Source organism: Catharus ustulatus, chromosome 10 (genome assembly GCF_009819885.2).
Source record: "Catharus ustulatus isolate bCatUst1 chromosome 10, bCatUst1.pri.v2, whole genome shotgun sequence".
Lineage (NCBI taxonomy): Eukaryota > Metazoa > Chordata > Aves > Passeriformes > Turdidae > Catharus > Catharus ustulatus.
The window spans coordinates 8,856,026-8,881,109 of record NC_046230.1 but is presented as its reverse complement, the minus strand read 5'-3'; the positions used below and the strand labels follow the sequence as shown (position 1 = coordinate 8,881,109).

The 25,084-nt window shown below is 39.6% G+C and overlaps 1 protein-coding gene across 3 annotated transcripts in view; it reads right to left on the bottom strand.

Annotated features, from left to right (window-relative positions):
* Window positions 1–391: 391 nt before the first annotated feature.
* The window catches only part of ACSL3 (acyl-CoA synthetase long chain family member 3), a 50,854-nt gene continuing 26,161 nt past the window's right edge, over window positions 392–25,084 (bottom strand). For 2 of the 3 annotated variants that reach the window (XM_033068595.1, XM_033068594.1), the window contains exons 4-16: window positions 24,504–24,681; window positions 19,370–19,479; window positions 18,037–18,175; window positions 16,091–16,241; window positions 15,378–15,501; window positions 15,146–15,217; window positions 14,505–14,644; window positions 13,645–13,817; window positions 12,939–13,013; window positions 12,114–12,305; window positions 11,208–11,322; window positions 6,621–6,778; window positions 392–4,454 (exon numbers count right to left, since the gene is read on the bottom strand). In XM_033068595.1, coding sequence (XP_032924486.1) covers window positions 4,291–4,454; window positions 6,621–6,778; window positions 11,208–11,322; window positions 12,114–12,305; window positions 12,939–13,013; window positions 13,645–13,817; window positions 14,505–14,644; window positions 15,146–15,217; window positions 15,378–15,501; window positions 16,091–16,241; window positions 18,037–18,175; window positions 19,370–19,479; window positions 24,504–24,681 — 1,791 coding nt within the window. In that variant the 3' untranslated portion in view covers window positions 392–4,290. Of the gene's footprint in view, window positions 4,455–6,620; window positions 6,779–6,975; window positions 7,168–11,207; window positions 11,323–12,113; window positions 12,306–12,938; window positions 13,014–13,644; window positions 13,818–14,504; window positions 14,645–15,145; window positions 15,218–15,377; window positions 15,502–16,090; window positions 16,242–18,036; window positions 18,176–19,369; window positions 19,480–24,503; window positions 24,682–25,084 lie in introns of those variants that run through there. The other variant, XR_004418843.1, reaches the window with a different exon arrangement.

Below are 25,084 nucleotides of genomic sequence, written 5' to 3'. Positions count from 1 at the left end.
GTTGTGCGAACTTGTAATCAAAACTTGAAATTTAAGATCTCTTAAGAAATCCAGTTGCAATCATCTAGTATCTGACCCTTCAACACACAAACTTAAGGAGAATTGCATACTAAATACAAGTCCTAGCATACTTAGGCAGGAAAAAAGTCCTAAGTCCACAGTTTTACATCAGGTATTACCCACAACCAGTTCCTTTAAAACCAGATCATATGAAAATAAAAACTGACCAAACACAATTCATTTTCCTGCAGTAAAAATCCACGCTAACCTGGTAACTCCTGCACCTGCATTCACTCCAAAATGTTCATGCATATTTGAAATATTTGACAATACCAAACACATTTCTAAATTATCAACTCTGTACCATTGGAAAAAAATTGGATGTACAGGACCCAATTTGCGAAATTAATTTTATTTTTGAAACATGATATCCAATTACAAATAAATAATTCATACAATAGAACTCAATTAGGATATACAATGCTCAGGCAGTTCATAGTAACAACCAAGATCACATTGAAAATGAGTTTACATTAAATAACCCATTACAGCAATATACAATTGGTCATTCAATTAACATTTCAGCCTGGTCCAAGGTGTAGGCAAGTTGAAAATTGTTCCCCTCACCAGTAAAGAAACAGATGTACACAATTTTATACCGAGTCCAAAGTAGTTAATACACCACAGTAACAAAAATTAAAAATGCTGCATTGCATCACCTAAATGTAGTTTTAGTACAGAATAAAAAGTTTGTGGATTTTAGCAAGACAAAGGTTATTGCAAAGGAGTTTTATGTCCTAGAGTAATTTCTGCATAAACTTAGGAGCTTTACAGAGTGTTCCTAATGTGTGGTTTTGATTCCACCCCCTTCTCTGCATCCTGTCTGTACAGCAGTGGATGTAGGTACCTGTCTAGTCACACACTGCTTTTCACTCCCACTTCAGCAGAATCCTTCCCTGCTCAGCCACAGCTCCCCTTGCAGGTGTGCTCCTGCCTCTGTGAGCCCTGCACTGTCTCTTCTGACAGGCAGCTTTTGAATTTCTCACCCACCACAGCAATGCTACACTCTGTAAAGAACACTTACATCTAGACTGAATGATAGCCTAAAGTCCTGGAAGTGTTTTAAAGAATTGTGGAAATTAAAGGATATTCACAGCATCCCTGGAATTTCTCGGTCAACCATTTTAATAATGAAATACATAGATTTTCACAAGAGAGTAAGTAGTTACAATTTTCAATGATTCAGAGACCTGGTTAAGTTTTTATTTACAAAAGTTTTGTTAAAAATCCCCCCTTTTGGGGGCCTTTCAGGTGAGGTATATGCCCCTTGCTCTTAGTTTGAGCTCAGATTGTTTAAAGTTCCAGCTCTTTCCATTACAAAATCCCCCACGTGACAGAGCCCACTCCTCCCAGTCCCACCCTTCTCAGTTCTGTACAGCTGCCCACTGCCTTTGGGACAGTGCAGTGCAATCCAGCAGGTACTTTTGTTCTTGGTACACAGGGCATGGGAAGACACACACAAAAAAAGAAAAATATAAAAACAAACAAACCAACCCAAAAATACAGAGGGGAATTCCCAGCTGGCAAGCAGTGCATCTCTGCAGGGCTGGAACAAACCACTCCAGAGCTGTCCTTGTGCTCAGGAGCACGGGGTGACAGCCTGCAGGAGCAGGGAGCCCCACACCTGAACTGCAGCCTGAGCATCCCATTACTGCCATGCCACCCCCCAGCACCCACAGATGGTCATGAAATGCTCATAGTCCAGCAGAAGTGGAGTCTGTCTTTTGCTATAAATCAAAAGGAAAAAAAAATTCCATACTCATCCACAAAGGTTTTTAAAAATCTATCTCCAGCACTGAGATTAAACTTAATGAACTGCTTTGTTTTCACATTCTGTAGAAGAAATAAATGTCCACAATGAATCTGATGCCTAATGAAAGAGGAACTATATATATCACACCCATTTTAAACATAAAAAACCCCCTGAACAGTAAAATCAAATGTACAGTTAGACAGCAACCCCATCTTGTGACTGGATTAGAAAAAAGAAAATAAAAGTACTATTTCCAAACCATTTTCAAAGTTTCATTTATGCAATTTCTCAAAAGGGGATTTAAACCCTTAGCAGAACAAAATACTAACTTCAGACTTGCTTAACCAAAAGCAGATTTATTTCTTCTTAAATCTGCTGCACAATGCACCAATTAATATACATGGTACTTCAGCAGTTTATTAATTTCCACTAAAAAATGACAAAAATATTTCAACAATGCACAGTCTGTGCTGAGTTCTATTTAAGAACTTGTTGATGGAGCACAGACCCAAATTTAAGTGTTAATAATATCTAATACATGGTGTGACACTTCCCTACAGCCTTGGCAATTTTTCCACATTTGGATTCTTCAGTCATTTTTCAACACTTGCTTTATCTCTATTTGCCACAAGGTTTTCATTTATGATCTGGATATCTAAAGGCAGTAATCTCAAAAATATGGTTCTGATTCTTTTTGTGGCTTCTATTTCCATTTGATTACTTACACCAAAATTTCCCAAATGTTAACAGCTTTTCATGGACAGCAGCAGGGGAAATCCACAATTAGCATGAATCACCTCATGATTTCATCAGGGAACCTGCTTGATAACCTTCAACTCCTATGAATCTGTTTTCTATAATCAATGGAGAGCATTAATTAAAAAAAAAAAAATCAGAGGTTTATAAAATGAGAATTTGCACATCAAATACCTCCCAAAACCTCATGTCACAAAGACAAGCAGCAGGAACTCCCTCTGCCAAACTAAGCTTCTGGCCTTCAGCATTGCTATGTGCTACCATAGCAGGGCACTAAGTGAGCATCAGGACCTTGAGTTTTAGTACTACAAGTAAACAATACACATGAGCTATCTCCAAATTAAAGCCATTTTAGTATTTGCTTCATCACAAAGTTGACTAATGTATGCCTTTTCACATTCTCATGTAACCCTGATTATTCTTTCCAGAAATATTTTGAAAATAAAATTCACATCTGAAACAAATCTGAACACTCTCACTGGAGATGAAAAGTGTCCCCACATTTTTTCAAACAATATCCATGAATCTCTACTGAAACAGAAATTGAGACTACTTCCCAAAGTAAGAATTAGGTGTAACAAACCAAGCAACATAACTCTGGCTGAAAAATGCTTCAAATATCTGGTTTTAAAGCAAAAAGTACTACACAAAAGAACAGAGAATCAAAGGGAGATTTTTAATGGCACAAAGGGCAGCTAGGCACTGTGTGAGCTGAGAACATAACTGTCATTATGACTTTAAAAATCCCCCCCAGGAAGATTTGGGTTGCAGCTAGGGCAGAGCAGGGGTCTTGCCAAACCTTCATAAACAACGAAAGAGCAAACCCACAGTAATGTCCAAACCTAATGAGAAAAGACAAAGGTTGCTACAGTCCCTTTGCTAAAAGGACACAGTCAAGATTGCAAAGTGTTAGGTGAAATTAATGAGAGCTCATATCAGCACTACACAATTCAGCTCTGGATGAAATGATCATGAGCTATTTAAAAAAGGAGTTTCTGTATCTGAGAGATTATTCTTAGGTTTGACCTCTGCTGTGTTAATAGCATCTTCTGTACTAAAGGAGCTTTAACTAACACCTGCAAGAGTACCTGCCTTGAGGCAGAGCTGTGCCATGACCATCCTTCCATTTCAGACAAAAATAAAAGTAACCATTAGGCACATATTGAAGGTGTATTACACAAGCTGGAATGTCAAACATTTTCTCCCTCAGATTTACACAGAAAAATAGCACAGCAGCAAATAACCTGGTCCTCTGTTCAACAATTACCTCGTAGCAAGCATTTCCAATGTACATAATGTCACAACATCAATACCTTCTTATCTTTAAATAATCAGGTAAAAAAAGGCCCCCAGTATAACCATTTCTTATACAGCCAAGTCCTCTCTATATACATCCAAATTTCAAAGATACAAATAAAACATTATACAGGATTTATAAATGTTTAAAAACTTGAGGCTTCAGAATCATGGTTTCCCAAAAAGACCTGGGAAAATCCACAGACTGACAAGGTAGCAGAGAAAACTGGAAAAAAGGAGACAGACACAAGTTTGCTGCCACAGTATTTTACTAAACTTGCCAGTCGTCATTAGAAAGAACAGTTGAAGCTGGAAATGAGGAATGGTGGTTTTGTGTGTTGATCTCAAGTGTTGAGTTGAGAACAGGCAATTCAAGTATTTCCTATTTGATCCAAGCTCATGGTAGCAAAGTGGTGCAGAGAGGATTACTTGACGTTTTTGCCGTACATTCGCTCAATGTCCGTCTGATAGAACGCCGTGAGCTCCTTGCGTTTCAGCTTGAACGCGTCTGTCACCAGACCAGTCTCTGGGGTCCAAGGATCAGGGCTCAAGCGGATCTTCACTGGGATTTCAAACTTCTCCAGATTTGCTGCAAAAATAAATATTTTTATGCAGAACCTAAATGTAACCGTTTTCCTAAGGTTAAGCACAGAAGGAGGGATCGTACTCTCACAGAGAAAAGCTCGTGACCCAAATGAAGAAGTGCTCCTCCAAGCCCCCATGGTTGGTTTGACAACCTCTAGGGTCACAAGCAGAGTGACAGGACCCACTAGTATCTGCTGCCCAGTTTCCACAGAAATATTGGAATAAAGCCCAGCTGGTCAGGTATCTATGCAGCTCCCTAATTTCAAAAAAAGCCTCAGTGCATGGAAATTATAACCTCAAAACAGGCTCTATTCTACCAGCATCATGGTACTCATCATCTGGAGAGAAAAACTTAAAATCTATACTACTTAGGTTAGAAAAAAGGGGGAGTTTGTTCTTTCCTGATAGTTCTAAAGTGATGAAGGGAATTAAGTTCATATGGGAGCTCTTCCCTGTACAGAAAGAGAGCACTGCTCTCTTAATGTTATACCTTCAGCACAAAACACTATAATTTGCAACAATTTCTGCTGTGAGGAAAGAAAAACAAGTAACTAAGAAAAGTAGCCAGCAGATAGCAATAATAAAAAATCCTCTTTTCAAGTTGAATTTCAAAAATATACACAAATGTATACCTATCATGTGCAACCTGCCATTTTTAGATTTTCCTGCCCCTTTTTTCTCTGTTTGGCATTAGATTACTGGATTTGGGGTTTTGAAGATTTTTGCAATTTATCACTAAAACCTGTAATATTTAAAAGTAAAGTCTGTGATACCAAAGTGAAAACCAAAACCAACTATAAAATAACATCAAAATCATTGAATCAAATACTACCTTTCATCAATTTGTTATAAGTATTTGATTCTCTTTAGAACAGCATTGCACAAAAAATGAAAGTAACTTGGTACATGCTCTCCATCACAGCAGCTTCTGAGAATGACTTTGCCCATGTGCTCCATACAGTGAAGAAAACCAGACTAGAGAGGTGGGGCAAGGAAAGAGCAGCTGAGACTGCACTCATGGCAGGAGGGTGCTCCTGGATGGGAGCTGTACCTCAGCAGAGTTTCATATATTCACAAGCAATATGGAGAAGAGATGAATATTAACATGCAGAGATTGATGGAAGCATGTAGGTATCCAGGATAGAAAGGATGAGGACAAAGAGGGACAGAAGGGCATCGTGATACTGAGCAACTGCAGAACAGCAGCAAACATGCACTGCAGGAAAGTGTTAACAGATGGTACAGAAAATCTTACACCCCAGTGATCATTTTAAAAAGTCATTCTGTGGCCATAACTGACAGTGTTATGAAAAAAGCTCAGTGCTCAGAAATAGCCAAAAGCAAAACTAAGGTAGAAATTATTACAAAATATCCCTGTGCCACTGCTTCATTCTGCCTGACAGACTACAGCCAATTAGCATGAAAAAGATACTGAGGGGGAAGAATAATCCACACTGACAGAATCACAACCACCAGTGGGACTGCCCACTGCCCCTCCCTGAGCAGAGCTCAGTAGAATCAAACTGAGCTGGCAGCTGGCAGGTCTGGGACAAACAAGGCATTTCTTCACACAAACAGGCCAGGGTACAAACTCACCACGAGAAACTCTGGACATTGATACAAATATCTGAGTAATTTTCAAATGTGGCTGGAAGAGTTAATGTAAGGAAAGTCTTCTGAAAATTACTAACTACAAAGGTGTTGCTTTGGTTTTGGAAATCCTTCAGATGCAAGTGGAAGCCAGGAGAGCCCCTGACACCATGGTTTATTTCAACTCTGCACTGGTATGCAGGACGTGAGACTGTCTAAAACCTAATGCATATTATAATATAATCACAATTAATCTATGACCCAGACTGTTTTCAGACCAGCAGCAAGGCCAACAAGATACCAGAGGACATCTTAAAGAATAGCACACATACACACATATATACAGAGAACTGTACTTGTAAAGCTTCCCTGGTTTTATATTCTTGCCTCAGCTATTGGCAGTAAAACAAAAAGACTGATCCAACTCATGTGTTGTTGTTGAGGGTTTTTGTATGAAAATCTCACTTCATACAGGTTCAATGAAATATACACACTCAAGGAAACAGTTTTAGGGCCTTTGCTTATCTATTTCACAGACACTACAGTCCACAAGATTGATACCATCTACCCAGTCACTCACCTGCCATGGCAGCCTCGGCTAGCACCTTCAGAACCTCTTTTTCCATCTCAGGACTGTTACAGATCTCTTCCCAGGTTCCTTTAAATCCTTTTTTTCGGGCTAGTTCTGCGAGCTCCTTTTGATTTGGCACAACAAATCCAATGACATAAGAATGGAAACTGAGAAGCACAATGTACTTTAGTATGAATTTTGCAAAACAAACAACTGTTCAAAAATAACATTTCAAGCTGAGGGGTTTACACTTCATACAGAGATTGCTCCTAAAGCTGGCTTTTGTTCACCTGATAATCTTCCTGAAATAGCACACAAGTTACCCCTGCCTGCTTAAAAACAAGTAGAGAGAGAAGCTACTTACCTTACAGTAACTGGATTGCTTCAAGGTGTGCTGTCCATATGCATATTCCACTGTGTCTCATGCCCAAAGCTTTGGGAAGCAGTACCCACATGATGTCACTGCGCCCTGCCTCTCCTCATGCTTTCAGCCCGGAATGGAGACTGGTGTGCGGCTCCCCTACCTCAGATTCCTCTCAACTGCAGAATCCAGTTACTGTAGAGGAGTAGAGGACTGCAGTGAAGAGGGGTTGGAGAGCAGGTTGTGGAATGAGCATATGCACAACACATCTCAAAGGATGCCTGCTTCTGTAAGGGAAGTGACTTCTCTTTCTCTTTCAAGTGATTGTCCATACACTCACTCTACTGTTGGCACTCTTTGTCTGCTCCTGGCATGCCCAGAACATAGGAAGCTGTGATCTCAAAGCCTTTGGGCCCTAAAGCACAATTTACTCTGAAACAGGTGTTCAAAGCTTTTCAGATGGTAAAGTTTAGGTAAAATATGCACAGAACTTCACACAGCAGCTCAACACATTCTAACAAAGCAGATCACAGAGCCAGAGTTGAAAGTGATCTCAGAAGAGCTCCTGATCAATTCACCTGCCCTGAAGCAGGGTCAGATACATCTAACAGATGTTTGTCTACATCTTTCTTAAACATCAGCAAGCACTAATGCCAATGCTTCATCATAGCATGGATAAGCTACTGCTGATGGCAGCTCCCAACTCTTCCTCTTTGCAGTTTACCTCAGAATAGTCAGATGTCCCTCTCTTTTCCACAAAAGCTATTTATTCATTCACAGATTTTCCTTGTCACCTTTTTAGCCTTGCTTCCTTTCTTAGATTTATTTGGACATGTCAGCAGTGCCCTTTCCTCCCAATTCATGCCATTACAGGTCTCTGCCCAGACACTGCCCTTTTTTTCCTGGACTCTTTTCAGAGGTCCATCTCTTCAGGTGTGCTACATGTAGAACTCAGACCCTTCAATCCTTGTTACAGCAAAGAGATCACTGTGAATTTTGTAGGCAATACATCTGATTATTGCACTTTACCTTCTTCTAACAGCATGGCACTTGTGGATTCATGTCAGAATTGCTACCAACTTGTGGTTCTCACCCTTAACTTTTGCAGTTTATTTAGCTGTCAGTATAATTTACAACTCCTCTCTTAATTAATGCTATTTTCAAGCAAATCTCCATCTAGTCAAGCTTGCTTTGAATACTCATCCTATCCTCCACTGTGGCTTTGGTTCCTTTCCATTTTTACTATCTACAGATTTATTAAATCTTTTCAACTCTTACCAGACAGATCATTAATACAAAACATGGAAACTTATCCCTAGCATGCAGATTACTGTAAATATATCCCTTAACAAGATAATTTTAAGATACTACCTCTAAATATGCTTTTGGTTATGACACATTCCAATTTTCTGCTTTGTTACTGGCATGAATCAATGTGCATCTGACAGGAGTTGAGAGGATTGCACCAGAGTCCATTACAGACAGGCTTCCCCGGCAGCATCAGCACAAGCTTTGCCAGCCAGCTCAAAACCATTCTCATTTTTATCTTTCTGAGAAGGTATTACAGGATGATTTCAGATTAGTCTCACTACCACTACTGCTTGCATCTCACCCTCTGCCTTTGCCTGTATCCCATTTTCCCCCACGCACACTCATGCTGTACTCTGGACTGAACCCTTGTAACTCTGCTCCCTACTGTGCAGGTATTGTGTGTGAGGGCACCTGGGACACAAAGGACTGTGGCACTTTCATCCCTGGCTCCTGTAGTCCTCTGATACGCTCAGGATCATGTCCAGCAATATCACCAGTGTCTCCAGAGATAAACAGCATATACAAGTAATCAGTTGGCTGGGTAAGCATCAAACTTTCTGTTCACGTACAATTCAGCCCCTTGAGTAGAAGTGTACTTGTTCTGGACAAACAGGTTCAGCCAGCTGGTTTTTTTTCTTGGAAAGTACACCTTGCAGCTCACAGTTCCTGGTACATGTAGTTTTTCATTCTGTGCCACAAAGTTAAATCTTCACTTGCTGCAGTTCAAATGCTAAGGCACTGTTTTGTCTTGACAGATATCCTGAAGGTTCATCTTCCCTCTCGCTGCTCCTTATGTTGATCTTTTGTATTTGGCAGCTTTGTCTTGGATTTTCACTGGAAATGTTCAGACTTTGGTCTTCAAGACCTCCTCAGTCATCTCGTTCATGATGAAAGATTTTGACAAAATGTCTGTCCTATATTAGTGACATATTTAGTGGCACTACACAGAGATACCACTGTTTCTATACTGTGAAGTCTGGTCCTTACCTCCTTGAGATTACTGAGGACTCCCTCAGGTTTTTTGGCCATGTCTGCTCATTCCTCAGGTAACTGAGCTACTTGTTTTCTTGAGGTGATGCTTGAAACCCACTTAATGTGTCTTGGATGGGTGAAGTATTGATAAAGCAGTAGGAGTACCCCTGACAGAGCTCTTATCACTATTCCTTTAAGCAAATGTTTTTATTCCTTATCTCACTTATTTTGTCTGAAGTCAACACAGCTTTTGAAGTAGCAGTATCATGCAAACAATTCTGATTTCCTACTACCATGTTCAGAGGAGCTTTTCACCCTAAAATCTAAGGTCAAACCACATATTAAACCCATTTGTAAAAGTCTGTCCCTCCTTGTCCTTTTCCATTTGGGAGACAGAACAGCTACATAAAGGACTCCTCCTGCACATGAGATCACTCAGGCAAAGTATAAGGAGAGACAGGATCTAAGAAAGGTCACAGGCACTGTTACAAAACCTCTCTGACTCAGACTGCTGAGGTGAGCACATGCCCACAATGAAATGTGCATATGGACAATCATTCAGGGACTATTACATGGCTAATCCAGCCACATTACACACATAACAGTATTAAGAAAAAGTAGAGCAGTAACAGAAAAACCAATCTGGAACTTCTTGTCTTGTTTCTCCTTGGTCTGGATTTTTGTTTGTAAATTACCTTTAAAGATTGTTCATAGGTTTTCCTGTTTTTAAGTAATAGACACGACATGGACTATCAGAGTCAGAGTCAAGTATCTGGCTGGCAAGAGCATTTTAGCTTCCAATGTTATGCTGACCTGGCAAAATTAACACAAAAATTTGGTAGCACAAGTCCAATAGTGAAATGCAATCCTGGAAGAGAAGAAATTACATGTAGGAAGCTCCTTCTCCACAGATTACAGAGAGTGCTTCAGGCTGTCAAAGCAAGCAAATGTGAGACTAACTCAGTGAATCCAAACCACTAATAAAGCTTAATAGAATGGACATTTTCTCAGCAGTGGCAGGCCCAAATGCCAGCCTACTGATCCAAAACTGTTGAAAATGCAGTTATAGAATGACTACAGAGACACCCCCAAAATTACAGAGAACCAGGCGAACAAACCAAAAGTGAATTGTTTTATTTAGTATCACTGAGCAATTCTCTGGTATGCTTATCCTGGCTTCTTTCAAAGTAAACTGGGGCTTTTGGGGTCATACTGGGAATCAAAAAATTTCTGATCATTCAGAAGCTCCAAAATAACTTTTCAAACATCAATGTCAAATGTCAAAAGGAAACAAAGACCACCTGAAGTATATTGATATTTGTAAGAGCTAAGAAATTCTAGAAATAGAAACCTAAGACATGTTTGAGCCCTTATCACCTCATTTATTAGTACACATATAAAGCAAATAGAAATGAAGCTTGATTGTTTGATTCATTATTGTGTGTTTGCACAGTGTTTAGAGTGTGGTTTTTTTCAAGTTTCAAGGTAGTGTACTGCAGGGGGAAAGAAAAGTAACTTTAATTCACAAGCCAGTTACTAGGCCATTGGTGGCTTTTTCCCCCAGCTTCTTCTGAAGTACTATAGCACTTCCTATGAAGGACAAATCACAACTAAACACAGCAAGGAACAAGCTTCTAAAGGTAACAATCTCCATAGTGCTTGAGTGATGCCTGTAATTAATGCAATAGGGCTCAGCTGCTTTTCGGATTAGGGAAGGGGGAATGTAAGGCTCATCATTGGTATGGTCTGATAAATGATGACAGAGGACAAAGGAAAAATAAAAATGGATTTCAGATCTTTTAGTTTGATAGAGAGTTATTCCATTGTATTATAAGTAAAAATCTTCTCTTTAACTGATTAAAAAAATTCTAGACATTGAGTAGCAAAAAATTTTGCTTATAGCTTCAAGAGGACAAAGAACAGAGCAGTAACAAATTATCAGCTGCTCTTACCTGCTTGCATATGCACAAATATTATCCACCAGTGGGAGATTCTTCAGAGCTGCTTCTACTTTGCCAAGAGAAACATATTCTCCTGCCTGCAGCTTTACAAGATCCTTTTTGCGATCTACCGAGGAAGAAAGGAATTAAGCGTCAATTACAGAACAGAAAGCTTTTAAGCATTGATTTTAAATTTTTCTGAAATGCATATTTAAATATCCAAACTGACTCATGTTTGGTGAATGTACCAGAAACCTTTAATGCCAGGTTTCCAGACTGAATTGTATCAGTCTGTCTTTCCCAACAAAATGAGGGACATTACAATTCCATGCATTTTCTGCCTTCAGAACAGCATTTCCTATATGACAGCACCATCATGTGCATGGAAGACACATAGGACTATGCAAAAGCCACTGCTAGCCAGGAGCACACACTTTGTGCTGTCTGGCCCAGACCCTCAAGGCAGGATATGCACCATTTGGTGACATTATGTTATTTATTTCAGGCTAAGTCCATATTTAAAGAGCAATTGTTCACCTTTTACTTGAAAAGCAACAATAGGAATAAAAATTACACCCAAGTTACTTGAGGTTATTGTACACAACCTTACAGAACTACACGTTATAAAGCAGCTTATCTACCCAATTAGCTGACATTTAACTCTCTAATTACAACCCAGTCTCACTAACTTAGGGAGTCAGTGTTAAGATTGTTACAAAATGCACCAAAAATCCACTTCTAAAACACACAAACAAGTTCACATTAACATTTCAGAACTTCACTGGGATACATGGGAATGCTTTAGATTGCATGACAAGATATGGAGGTTATTTTCATTACTCTATTTCACACCCTGAAAAATGTGCCTGTATATGACTATCTATACATAGACGTGTTTACCCGAATGTATTAACTCACCAATAATTTTCAGACATCCATCATGATGAAACTCTCCAATGTCCCCAGTATGGAGCCACCTCTGCCCATTCTCATCAACAGTGAAATCTTTTCTGGTTCGTGCTTCATTTTTGTAGTAGCCCACAGTCACATTCTGCCCTCCAATAAGGATCTCACCTCTAGGGTATGGTTTATCAGTGTTGTAATATCCACCTAAAAGGATGGGGAGGTTCATTAAGTTTATGAGAATGAAAACATGTTCCAAAGCAAAAATCTGTGCCATCTTTCTGGCAGCAGTAATTAATGTGCGTTATCAGTTTCACATAGGTTCAAATAAAACTAAATAATTTTGCCTCAGAGTTAAGAAAAAAAATCCATAAGGCTTTGCATTAGTCCAAAACACACTTAGGTATTATGTATTTTGACTCTACAGCACATAAAAGCCTACAGTGAAAGCAAATACCCAGATGCATTTCAAAACTTATTATATGTATTTTATAAAGTGTCCATTAAGCTACTATTCTACATGCCAATTTCTAATGACTTTAAGAGTAATACTATAAAGATTATTTTAAAATAATTTCTTAATGGCAACTGAAGGTATTGTGTATACTACCTAGTCAAAATGCCACTTGCATTGATAGCTTCTGTCTGGATAGGTTCCCTAATTTGAAACTACTGAGGAATTTACTTTGCCTTTCTTCCCCCGAGGAGCAAACTTCTGTATTTTAAATGCCACTTTTGCCTATAAAACAGCCAAGAAATAGTCTTCTAATTACTGCTACTGATAGAAAAACACAGTTCTTACAAACACATTACAATTGAATCTTAAGCAAGAATTCTCACCTTCTTCCCAGTTCATTAACTTGATTTCACAACAGACCAAAGGTGCTCCCACTCTTCCTGTAGTGTAGTCCCAAACTAGAATTTAAACAAGGGCATTTTCAGAAAAAGAAAAACCAAAGCTGGTTAGAAAAAAACAAAAAAAAATCTCTTGTTCTCATGCATCCTCAGTGAAAATTAACTGCTATTTATTTCTGAACTTTAATTCATGGAACCAAACTTCCAAGAACACCCAAAGGACTTAGAGAGGAGAATACAGATAAAATTCTTATCCCACCAAGAGAGTAGATGGCTGTATTAACTCAGTTACTAGAGGGGAACTGAAAACACATTAGGTTCTGTTCTACGAAGTCAAAATCTGGTGCAGGAAGATTTTAATTCCTGACATCTCAATATACTCAACAAAACCTGAAAAAAACTATTCCGTTCATGTGGTAAAGTACAACACCGCCAAGATCCCATCCACACCAGAAATGAGAGCATTCATTTTATACACAGGTCACCTGCTTCAGTACAAGCATCCAAATCAGCACTGCCCCCGTTTTATGCATTTTTGGGACCACCTGACTCCAGGGTTCCCCTGAACGATGAGGTTTGGTGGCCCCAGCATGGAGGGGGTGGGCAGGGCTGAGCGCGGCGTCAGAGGGACGTGGGGGTAGCACCGGAGGGACGCGGGGGCACACTGGAGGGACGTGGGGGCACCACTCACCTTCAGTGATGGTGCCAGCCCCAGCAGACTCGGTGAGGCCGTAGCCCTGTCCCACGGGGCAGCAGAAGCAGATGTTCATGAAGCGCTGCGTGGCCGCCGACAGCGGCGCGCCGCCGCACAGCAGGACACGGATCTTGCCGCCCAGCAGCATCCGCACCTTGCGGAAGATAAGGCTGAAACCCGAAGGGAAAAGGACACGTTGGTGTTTAAAAACAAAGCAACAGAGTGCCTAGCCTTGGATCTGAACTGGAACTTTCCACTGTCTTCAAATACGCTCCTATGACATCCTAGCTAAACCCTGAAGGAGCGCATTGAAGTTTTCAGAAATACAGGCACACGTTTCTAAGATTGTTTCCATGTTCTAGTTTGAAGATGGGTTAAATGTTTGAGAACACAGTAAAGTTGGATGATTTTCTCCTAAAAACATTTTAAGTATAAATTCTGCAAAAACTTTATCCTATACTCCCACTCAAGCCCAGAGTTAGACAAAATGATCCTGTGGGTTCTTTCCAATTTGAGTTATACCAATGCTCCCTTCTGTGAAAATGTGGAGTTTACAGTTTTCCATAGGAGTAAACTTCTCATCATACCCATCAAAATTGTATAAATCTATTATTAAATTCCCAATGAAAATGCAATAAATTTTCAATCAGTTTCAAGTTAAACAACAGTCAAATTGTATCAGTAAGTATTTAAACCATCACACAAACTCCTGTTTTGTTCTCTCAATTTATGCTCAAGTACCGATTTGTTCATCTTCAAAACGTCAACGATAAAATGAAGGAAAGCACAAAAAATCCAGATACTGCTCCTGCGGTAAAACTCAGAATTTTTGCCATTAAAAATGAAGTTAACATTACCTGTCACAGAGTGGGGTACTGTAACCTTTGGAAATCTGTTCCATTTTATAGTTGTAGGCCAATATAAACAGATTCCGCTGGAAGCTGGTCATTTCATTCACTTTATTCATGACGTTTTTGTAGATTCGATCCATAATTTCCTAATTACATAAGAAGATTAACTTGAACTCAAAGAACCAAAAATCCTGGATTCAGTACAGCAAAGGAAAATATCTAGAAATTCAAGTGAGCTTCAACTGACAACCCACTCCCAGGTTCCCTCCTCTTCACTTGCTAAGGGACAGCAAAATATTCAGGGAAAGGAAGAAAGCAAAATCTGGGCAGGAGTAGCAGTTAACCCCCAGCTGCCTCCTGCCAATCCTCTTTATTGCACTCTTTCATTGTAACAAACAAGAAATAAATAATTAAAATGGGAATCAAATCTCTACTGCTATCTCAACTTCGAAAGTTTCATAGTCCCAATGACTTTTATCCCCAACATACAATTAAGTACCAAAACTATTATTTTAAGGCAGTATAACATCAAAGGTTCTACCTTTTCTATTTAAATGGTCATGGTATTAATTTTGTTGCTGAAAGTTGAATTACAAATTATATTTTAAAAAAAAGATTTAAAAATTATTCATCCTTCAGTTACTTACCGGAACAGCTGCCATTAGAGTTGGTTTAAGTGTAGTAACATCCCCTTTGCTTCCTTTCTTTATTTTAGAAGACTAAAGTGAAGAACAAGTTTACTAGCAGACACATTCAAGATCTTTAATATCAGAAATAAAATTTGTACTATTTTTAAAGACATATTACAAAGATCTGATGTAAATAATTTTTTTTTTAATTTCTTTTTTTTTACCACAAGGACTTCCATCTCCAACATACCTGGTCAGCCAGTGTCTGAGGGGAAGAGTAACCGATGCGGCACCCGTGAGACAGACACACAAGCTCAGCACTCAGCTCCAGGACATGGGCAAGGGGCAGGTACCCAATGTAAATGTCTTTCTCCCTGCAAAGAATTTTTAAAAGATGGGTTTATGCTGTATCACTAGAGTCCTCAGATGCAGCATTAAGCACAATTTATGTAAAGTTTACTGCAGAAATGGAGAAAGCAGAAAATGCCTTTGAGCTTGAGAGTATATTTAAAATCATGTGGGTTTTGTTTCGAGAGCTGAATACTGTAGGTTTAAGGGTGAAAAAAGGGTGATGGTTACTCTGGTTACTCATCCCAAGACACCCATGTGTTATGGTTGCAAAGGCAACTCGGTGGATGGGATTAAACACTGCACCAAACAGAAGGAAGCCACAGAATTTAAACATGAACCAAGGGAAGCACTGCTTAGGGAGGCTTTCAACCACTAGAGCAAGGTGGGCTCAGATTTTTGTGTCCTGGTCTTGCCCACATACCAAAGAGCAGAGAATAAAAAGTATATGTCATTTAATGCAGTGCTAGAAGATGTTGAGATGTCAGTGCATAGTGTATGATGTGTCACAGCCACAGCAACATAAAACAGCTCGTGTTTCACACAGTAATTAATCAAAAATTAAATGCAACTGCATGACTTCTTATTTGCGGGTAAGTAATGATTGGTACTCACCCCAGATTTGGGATCCTCTCAGCCATTCCAGTTATCCCAGCAATTAGGTTGCAGTGGGAGATCATAACTCCTTTGGGAATTCCTGTGGATCCACTTGTGTACATGATCACTGCAATATCCGAGGGCACAGGCCTGGATGGCTGCTTGTTTCCTGCAAGTTATTAAAAAAATAGGATGTGTGATGTGTGGAGAGCCTCTCAGGCTGGGAGACACTGACACATTTCAGCAGTTACTGCAATACAGCACCACAGGACTCTTGCTATTACATCCTGCTTTTGCTTAAAAAGATTGTGGTCAAGCTGAAGTGCCTTCACAAAGAGTAGGAACTGCATTAGCCGAGCAATACTTGGCCTGATTGTCCTTATCTACCACAACAAGTTTTCCTCTTATTTTTCCTCTACTCCTGCAGTGGAGAGAAAAAGAGGCAGAGCTTTGTCTTGCCCAAAGCAGCACTGAGGATCCCTGCCTTGGGAAGGTTCACTGCCCTGGCTCCATCCCTCCATGCCCAGCTCCTGCCTCACGTGCTCCCTGGCAGGGAACAACACACTGCCTCATTTCAACACCTGCAGCAGAGCACTCTGAGCCAACCTGAGGTCCAAGTTCCATAAATATTGAAAAGAAGTTCAACAGTTTTAATTGGATTAAAGAGCTTTTTAAATACTTGTGCTGAGAGCAAGAAAATACAAAAACTACTGTGCTTGCTCAGAGGAAACCGCATCACACAGAGCATGTGGCACAGTGCACACACAGAATGAGAAGCATGAAAGCAACATTTTATAATTTTCCACTCACTGAATCCTGCCTATCCTGCACAATGAACACCACAGAGGGAAAAAACCCATAAGCAATAGCTTAACTACTTAATATTAATTGGACATGCTTGACCATAAACAATTCATGATAGCATTTCACAGTTTAGCAATGGTTAACTTGACAAAGATAATGTTCCTTTATTGTAGTGTAGAGTATGTGATATTTGAAAGACTGGAGAAAGATTAAATACATTTTTACACAGCACATAGATTAACAAATTTCAGGGAGCTAATGAATTACAGGCGAAATATTTCTGCTGGTGTTGTATTAAACTGTTTTAGCAGTACATAAAACTGGTATATCAAATAGGGAAAAGCATCTTCTAAAGAAATTGAGAGGTCATGATGTTTGGAGCAATCTGCCATTCCCCTGAACAACAAAATCAGGTGGATTGACACCTCTGAATCCTAAAATAGAATGCAACATTCCTGTGCCTGCAGTAGTTAAGAGATTCTGAAAACACAGAGGATAAGAACAAAAGAAAGCAACTATTGAATATACTGAAATATCAAAATACTAGGATGGGCAGTTCTTAAGAAACAAGAATAAAAATTTCTTAAGATTAAAGTAAGTTCTAAAATTCTGAATTCTAGTTCTAAAAATGTTACATAGAGCAGAAATAGATTTCAATGAATTTACATTGATTGATGCTTTCAGAAATGTAATAAGTGACCAAATTCAATCAGATTCAAATGATATTTTACATTTTGTTATCTGTGATTTTTACAGAACTTAATGGTAACAAATTACTGATCTCTTTTGTTATAAAATACACAAAAATTTTCCTTCTGTGCCCAGAATAACATGGGTTTAATACGTCTGCTCATAAGAAGGCTTTCTAAGTTTCTATCCTGAATTAATTGCTTATCCTAAAAATTTCAGTCTGTGACACTTGATTGTGAAGTCAGTTTTTACTCTGTTGAAAAACAAAAACTTACAACCCCAAAATCCAACCACTCACAACCAAAACAAAAACAAACAAACAAAAAAAATATTCACAGGTTTTACTTAAAGGAAAAGGAGATAACAAAAGGTTAAATCTGCGCAATTTTGAAATCTGCAGTTTCTTCAAGTTTACTCAACGGGGTCAAATTAGGGCACCAAAAGAGATGGTGTGAGCAGGAAGAACCTACCAGTGTCTGCCTTGGCCCCCATGGCTTGCACAGATGCCATGGTGTGAACAATGACACCCTTGGGGAACTCTGACCACGTTGTGGGTTTGCCATCCACTGTAATTATGTGTCGCAGCAGTGGAACTTGAGAAACAATTTCCTGTGGAAATGAAAAATGGGTTTGGAAATTAAAAATTAGTTCTATGCCAAGAAGTAAAAAAAAGGCAAAAAATAACAAGAACAAAAACCTCCATACTATCTGCTGTATACTTTTTTAGAAGCACTAATAAAACTGCCAAGCTCAAATAGCTGCAAGCTTGAACTTTTTCAATTTTAAGGCAAAAAACTTCTCCAACCATTTACTGATTTGCATTTTATTTCATGAAAACCCCACAAAGAAGACTGCAATGATTTGTAGACATAAATTACTTTCCCTTCCCATAGAACACTGAGGGATACTGGTAATACTGAGCTCACAATAATTCTTTGATTGCTTATTGGTAATTATGCTATTTAAAATAAGCAGCAGCTAGCAAAAATATTGAAAATTACTAGTTCAGTATTTCAAGCAAAACATGAGTTCTAAGACATTTTCAGTGTTCTCTTGGAGGAAGAGAAGACATCACCTATAGCTGAGCAAATACATTCTCTTATTGCAAACTGAAATAAATGTGCATGGCATTGATACTGTCATTGCAGTAACTTCATTCTAACATTTGGGAAATTCTCATTCAAAATTCCACAACAGCACAGTTTTGCATTAAAACAATTGCCTTATCTCAAAGGTCCAGTGTCCCCAAAACACACAATGATGAAACTCATGCAGATTACTTGTTCCACTTGGTATTTTATCAGGGTCAGTAAGTCAAAGAAGTTCTTTGACTGTTGTAATGTTTAGTGAGCTTTTTGTCCCCCTGTATGGAAAAACAGCTCTAACTCTTTAAACACCCATCTTTAGACATAAAAACCATTCTCTGCTGGAAAAACAGCTGCCAATAAGGCAGGAGCATGATCACAGTTAGCTCTTTATATATTTTTCTGTTCTTCCCATTGTTACATTTATAGGCACTAAATCCACTCAGAAGCCACAGCAGTTTCTTGCAAAGGTGTTTTTCCAGGCAGCACTCCAGCTCTGCAATACTGCAAATTGCTCATTCTCCAGTCACTGAGCAGCCTAAACCCCAGTGAAAACAAACTACCACTTTCTGTACATGAAGACACATACATAAATCGTGTTCCATAAATGTCTGCCTTATGGAAAGGTAATAAATCATTGTTCTGTACAATGGAACCAGGCTATTTAGCAATGGTGAAGACACACTGGAAAGAGAGAGACACAGAACAGTTTTCTGACCTTCAATTTTGTTTGCATCAGTTCTTTACTAGTAATGATGGTGGTCACCTCTGTTTCATTCAGCCCATGAACTATTGCTGGGCCTCCCAGCGTGGCGTACAGAGTAACAACTGAAACACAAAACAGGGGAAATGGGTTTCATTTTCAAGTATAGTTTACAAAAAAGAACTGAGATTAATTTATTCCCACTCAGGCAACACAGTACAAATATTTGTCAACTCAAAGATGGGACAGTTTTGTATTTAAAGAGTCTCTTAGTATCTGAATTTCAATACAGTGTGGTTTTCAGTAACTCCCAGAAAGAATAATGAACAACCATTCTCTATGTAACTGTTTACTCTTTTCCAAGGTTAATTAGAGGTCCCAAAACCACAGCACCTTATGGAGTTCTCCTGGATCTATTCTAATACTTTCATTGCTTTTACCATCTAAAAAGTAGGCAAATGTTTTTACTTAATCCCTGTGTAACATTCCTCTTGCACACAGGAAAGAAACAGCTTTCATTCATGTGACTTCTTTTTCCAGAATTCACATACTCTGTTAATAACCTTTTACAATTGACTGCTAATAACAAATTACTACAGCATGGCAGTGCATGTCATCAGCAAAGAATTCTCACACTCAGGAATGAGTCTGTGACTATCCTGTTCTGTCATCTATTTAAAATAATGTAATAAAGGTTTAATCATCACAGTCATTACACCCTGAACTGACATCATGAGAACCACAAGAAAGAAAATACTTAGAAAATTGACTATAAGAAAAATTGTTTCCTGTTTGTAAGGTCAGCTCATTAGTGTGCTAAACAATGATTTCATATTAACACCTTTAAAATAATATTTCCTGCCATTTTCAGTGGAACTAAATGAGAAGAGACAAGAGGAGACTAGGAAGAAAATGGCAGCTAAAAATTGAGAGAAATAGTGCTCTCAAAAAAAAAAAAAAAAAAAAAAAAAAAATCTATTTTCCAAGCAGAACACTAAACAGGGACATATCAAAAAAAGCTCCGAGATCAATCAACACAATCAATAATTACAACATCCTTGCTGGGAGTTTCGTCACATCAGGTATCTGAATATTCAAAGAACATAATTATGAAAATAAGACAACCCACTGTACATTAGGACTGTAATCACTGCAGCCAAGATTAAAAATTAAAATTAAATAAAGTTCTGTTGTATTCCAAGATTTTTATTTTAATATTTTAAATCCAAGGAATTACTGACCCAAAACAACTCAAAAGCAGTTTTGTTGCACAGAAAAGTAAATAGTTGACCTCTACTTATTTTTTTCTTATTAAAACAGTCCATCATGGTTCAGAACTGTTGCAGGGCAAATGCACATGCACTGTGTTTTCTTTAATTTGGTGGGAGCAAAGTCCAGCAGAGTGCCTCTCCTCGTTCCCACGAGCTCTCTCTCCTTACTGCAGTGACCCCTGTTATATAAACATGTAGCAGAATTCAGCTGCCCCGAGCCAACGAGCAGAACCAAGCTGACAACACCGCCCAGAAGGCAAAGCATCATCTCGGGAGTAACCACAGAGCTACTGAACTGCTCAGCTGCGATAAGCACGTCATGGCACTCAGAGCTGTACGACAGAGCCAAACAGAAGGACAGACCATTTGTGTGATGGGGCACTGATGTCATGGAAAGAGCAAAACAGACCAATGATTTGCATCTCTGAAATTCTCCCTTCTCCACACCAGCACCTAAAACTTTTTCAAGCAAAGCTGAAAGTTTTTATGATTTTTTTTCTCTCCTCATTCTCTTGAAAGGATACTGAGAAGGGATTATTTTGTATTCACCTCTACACAAGTAAGTCTGTTATCTGACCAAAGGCTTGACAAAAGGAAAACGCCCAACACCACTAAATTTGCCAGCTTGTATAAAAAGACAAAACCTTGCCCTAAAGAAACAAATACAACTTTCTCAATTTATTTCAAGGTAACCGGAATGTTAAACCAAGTATTTCAGGATCCATCGTACATCAAAGATAAAAAGCAAAATGCACCTTTAAAGGCTTCAACAAAATTTAATTCTGGCAAAACCACTCCTACTCAGGCATACTGAAAAATGAAACCTAACCTCTCCCACTCCACCCTTTGACTATGCACCCCTGTGTTTTATCTGCCTACTCTGGGGAAGAGCTGTTCACACACATGAAGTGGTACTTAGGAAGAAAATCTGTTAGGAAGAAACTTCTGTTCCTGAACTAGTAATTCCATTCCATCTCCTGCAAATAAAAGACTTAAGGAGAACTTCCAAAAAGTCCCATTTAAAGTCAAGCAAGAATTTCTAACTACAAAATCATTTGTTTGTGTGAGTAATCCATAAAAACATCACTTTCTTCATTTTGATTCTGCAGTGCAAAAGGCATTCTCTCCAACGCTGTGTACCCAGCAGATGAACCTGCTCTGTTGACATCCATTCTGGGTCCACTCCATCAGGTTGAACACATCTCACATTTGGAAAGAATGTCCCAACACCCCCACAGCAGTTAGCTGGTATCAAACCTGCACACTGAAAAATGCTAACATAAGCCACTTAGCAATGTCTTGCCACTACTACTGCTTCAACATCATCTGAATCGTCCAATTTGTCCTGCAAGCTGCCTGTGAGCACTGCACAGTTCTCTCTTCATCTGCCAGCACAAGTCAGCCAAGTTCACAGAAGATGACACAGCTTAGATGCTGAACACCACGTCAGTGTGTGCCGAGGCACGTCGCAGTTAAGGGGATTTGGAGCACTAATCCCACAAACCCAAAAACACACGCACTCCATTCTGCTCACAGCGTCCCGCCCCCAGCTCAGATTTCCCCCCCTCAAATTACAAATCTCCCTAGGATTTATAAATCTGCTTCAGTTCCAAAGGAAAAAAAAATTATACAAGCCTTTGCATTTTATTCCCAGGATAGCCACTAGGAATCTGACAGATCCCAAGTGATAAGAGAGAACTGGCACAGAGACATGTAGTTTAAAAGCAGCACAGGAATCTTATCAGTGAATAGTCTCTGCAGTCCTCTGCTAGGCAAGCCAGTAGCATTTACTCACTGAAGAATCAACCAAAATATCACTAATATCAGGCAGAAAGGCACCTGGAAACATCACCTGCACACAGCATCCACTGCAGCAGAACTTAGAGCCATGGCCAGCCTGGGTTTTACAGATCTCCAAGGACGAAGATTTTACAGCTGTTTTGTTCCTGTTCTGATACCACCCTCACAATGAAGATGCTTGCCCTAATATCTAGTCAAATTTTGCTGCCAGTGAACTTGTGACTGAGTTGCAGTGCTATCAAAGCACACCTCTGTGAGCAGAGCCCAGCTCCATCTCCTCTGCATGCTCCCCCTGGGTAGTGACAGACAGCAACAAGGTCTGAACTCACTCATCCTAACGCTGAACAGACCCCTCTGTCAGCCTCTCCTCAGATGTCACGTTCTCCAACCCCTCCAGCATCTTGGCAGCCCTTCACTGGACCTGCTCCAAGATGTCAGCATCTTTTCCTAATAGGAAGTCCCAGTGCAGACACAGTAGTCCAGATGTGGTTCTACCAGAGTCCAAAGGAGGAGAAGGATCAATTCCCCGGACCTACCTACTACATTCACGCTACCAGCATCCAGGATGCTGCTGGCCTGCACTGCAAGAAGGTGCTGCAAGATCCTGGGTGACTCCTGGCCCACCAGAACCCTCAGGTGCTTCCCTGCAAAGCTGCTCTGTCCAGCTGTCCCCCAGCCTACACTGGTGCATGAGGTGCATTCCAGCACGCACAGAGGAAATTTTAAGTGTCTTTACTGAACTCCATGAGGTTCCAGACATCCCACTTTTCCAGCTGACAGGCTCCTCTGCACAGCAGCCCCAACCTTGAGTGTCCTGGCTGCCATGCCACCAGCTGGGACCTCCTGTGTTTGCACTGTCCCATCATCCAGGCCTTCAATAAAGAAATTAAGCACTGTCAATCACTGAAGGCTGGCAAGCAACCCTGTTCTTACAATCCTGGCAGCCAGTGGTCCATCTTACCCCTCTTTATCTGAACAGTTTGGCTGTACAGGTACTACAGGAGGCCCTGCCAAAGGCATTGCTCCAGTCCCACCACACAACACCCACTCTCCCTGTCCACAGAGCCAGCTTCACACAAGGCAAGCAGGCTCACTTTGAAATGTTAAGGGCCAGAACAGTGCACCTTGTCACCAACTCCATCCTTAGCACTGAGGGACCAATACAGCAAAAGGTACATGCAAAACAACCAGAGACAGGAGTAAAAACTTATGTAAATGAAAGCTGCTACATACTCATCAACATATTGCTTCTCAAACTGAAACAGATTCATGCTCAGAGAAAAGAGGGACCATTTAAACATAAATCTTATCAGACTTGCTTCCAAATCTGAAATAAGTATTATTGTTAGACATCTTTAGTGTTTCTAGGTAGGAAATCAGGAATTTCTGCATATCTGGATCTAGGGTCCACCTCTTATTGAAGGAAGGTTAATGTGGCACAGGAGGGAAAAGGCCAAAGCCATGAGGAACAGCAGTTTCTGGGGAACAAGATGTGTCCCCCTGACAGCACCACAGAACCCAGCCAGGCTGGGCTCAGTTAAATGAAGGACACGTTAAGGAGAAATGCCAAAACAGTAATTTGAACAACAATAGCACACTGGGCACTCAGTACATTCCTGAGCAAGAAAAATAGGCCTAACCAAAGTAAAAAGTGAAGAACTGACAAAATATCCAGATAAAACAAAACTTGCAGGCACAGATGAAGGTTTGACGTCAACTCCTGAAACTGAGTCAATGAATTCATGTGTGATTTTTGTTTGTTTGTTTTCAGAAACTTGGGAATCTGTAGTGATTTGAGATGAAAAGAAAGTAAACCTCTCACAAATTCATTGAGCAAACCAGACTTACCAAAACCATTCTCCCCATCTGCCAACAGATACAGATTTCTCTATCCACTAAAGCAAAAGGTTACAAGTACACAGTTTCCACCTCATGCAGTATTTTTTAATTTGAGAACTTTAATGTTCTATATAAAATCTAGATAGTTTCCTTAGTACATAAAGTGAAGCAAGACAGAGTTTTATTTTCAGATTGTGAGCTCAAAAGCCATAAAACCTTCAGGGAAGACAAGTACTCACGCTGGTAGTTGCACATAAAGCAGGCCTGGGCTGCAATCATCCACTCAGCTCTGGTCTCACAGAAGATAGCAATGTTAGTCTTTGGCTGCTGACCCAAGACTGCTAAGCCATTTCCAAAATTAACAGCTTTAATGTATACATCTTCGTAGGAAAGCCAGGTGTACTTGCCAAGGATGACCTAATAAGAAAAATAAAAATCAATTTAGAAAATGAAAATACTTAACACATGCCCTACTACATCTTCACCCACATGAAGAATCCATGGATGTTTGAGTAACATGCTTGAATTATAACAGCAGTTTACTCAAGATAAAGATGATATTTTTTCTTGCCAAAAGCTACAAGGCCTGTGGAAGTTCCAAGATAAAAAAACATATCACAATGCAATATCTCCATGCATGTTACCACCTCAGTTTCTATTTTACAGAAGGAAAAGCACATGATTCCCACCATCATTTGTAGCTTCAGAAGCCCTCTGAAAGACTGTGTTTGGTTATCTGGCCCACATACCTCTGCTTTTTAAAAAGGTTTGCTTTATATAAAGGATGAAAAGCACTAGTTAGCACTGTACATTCTCTATA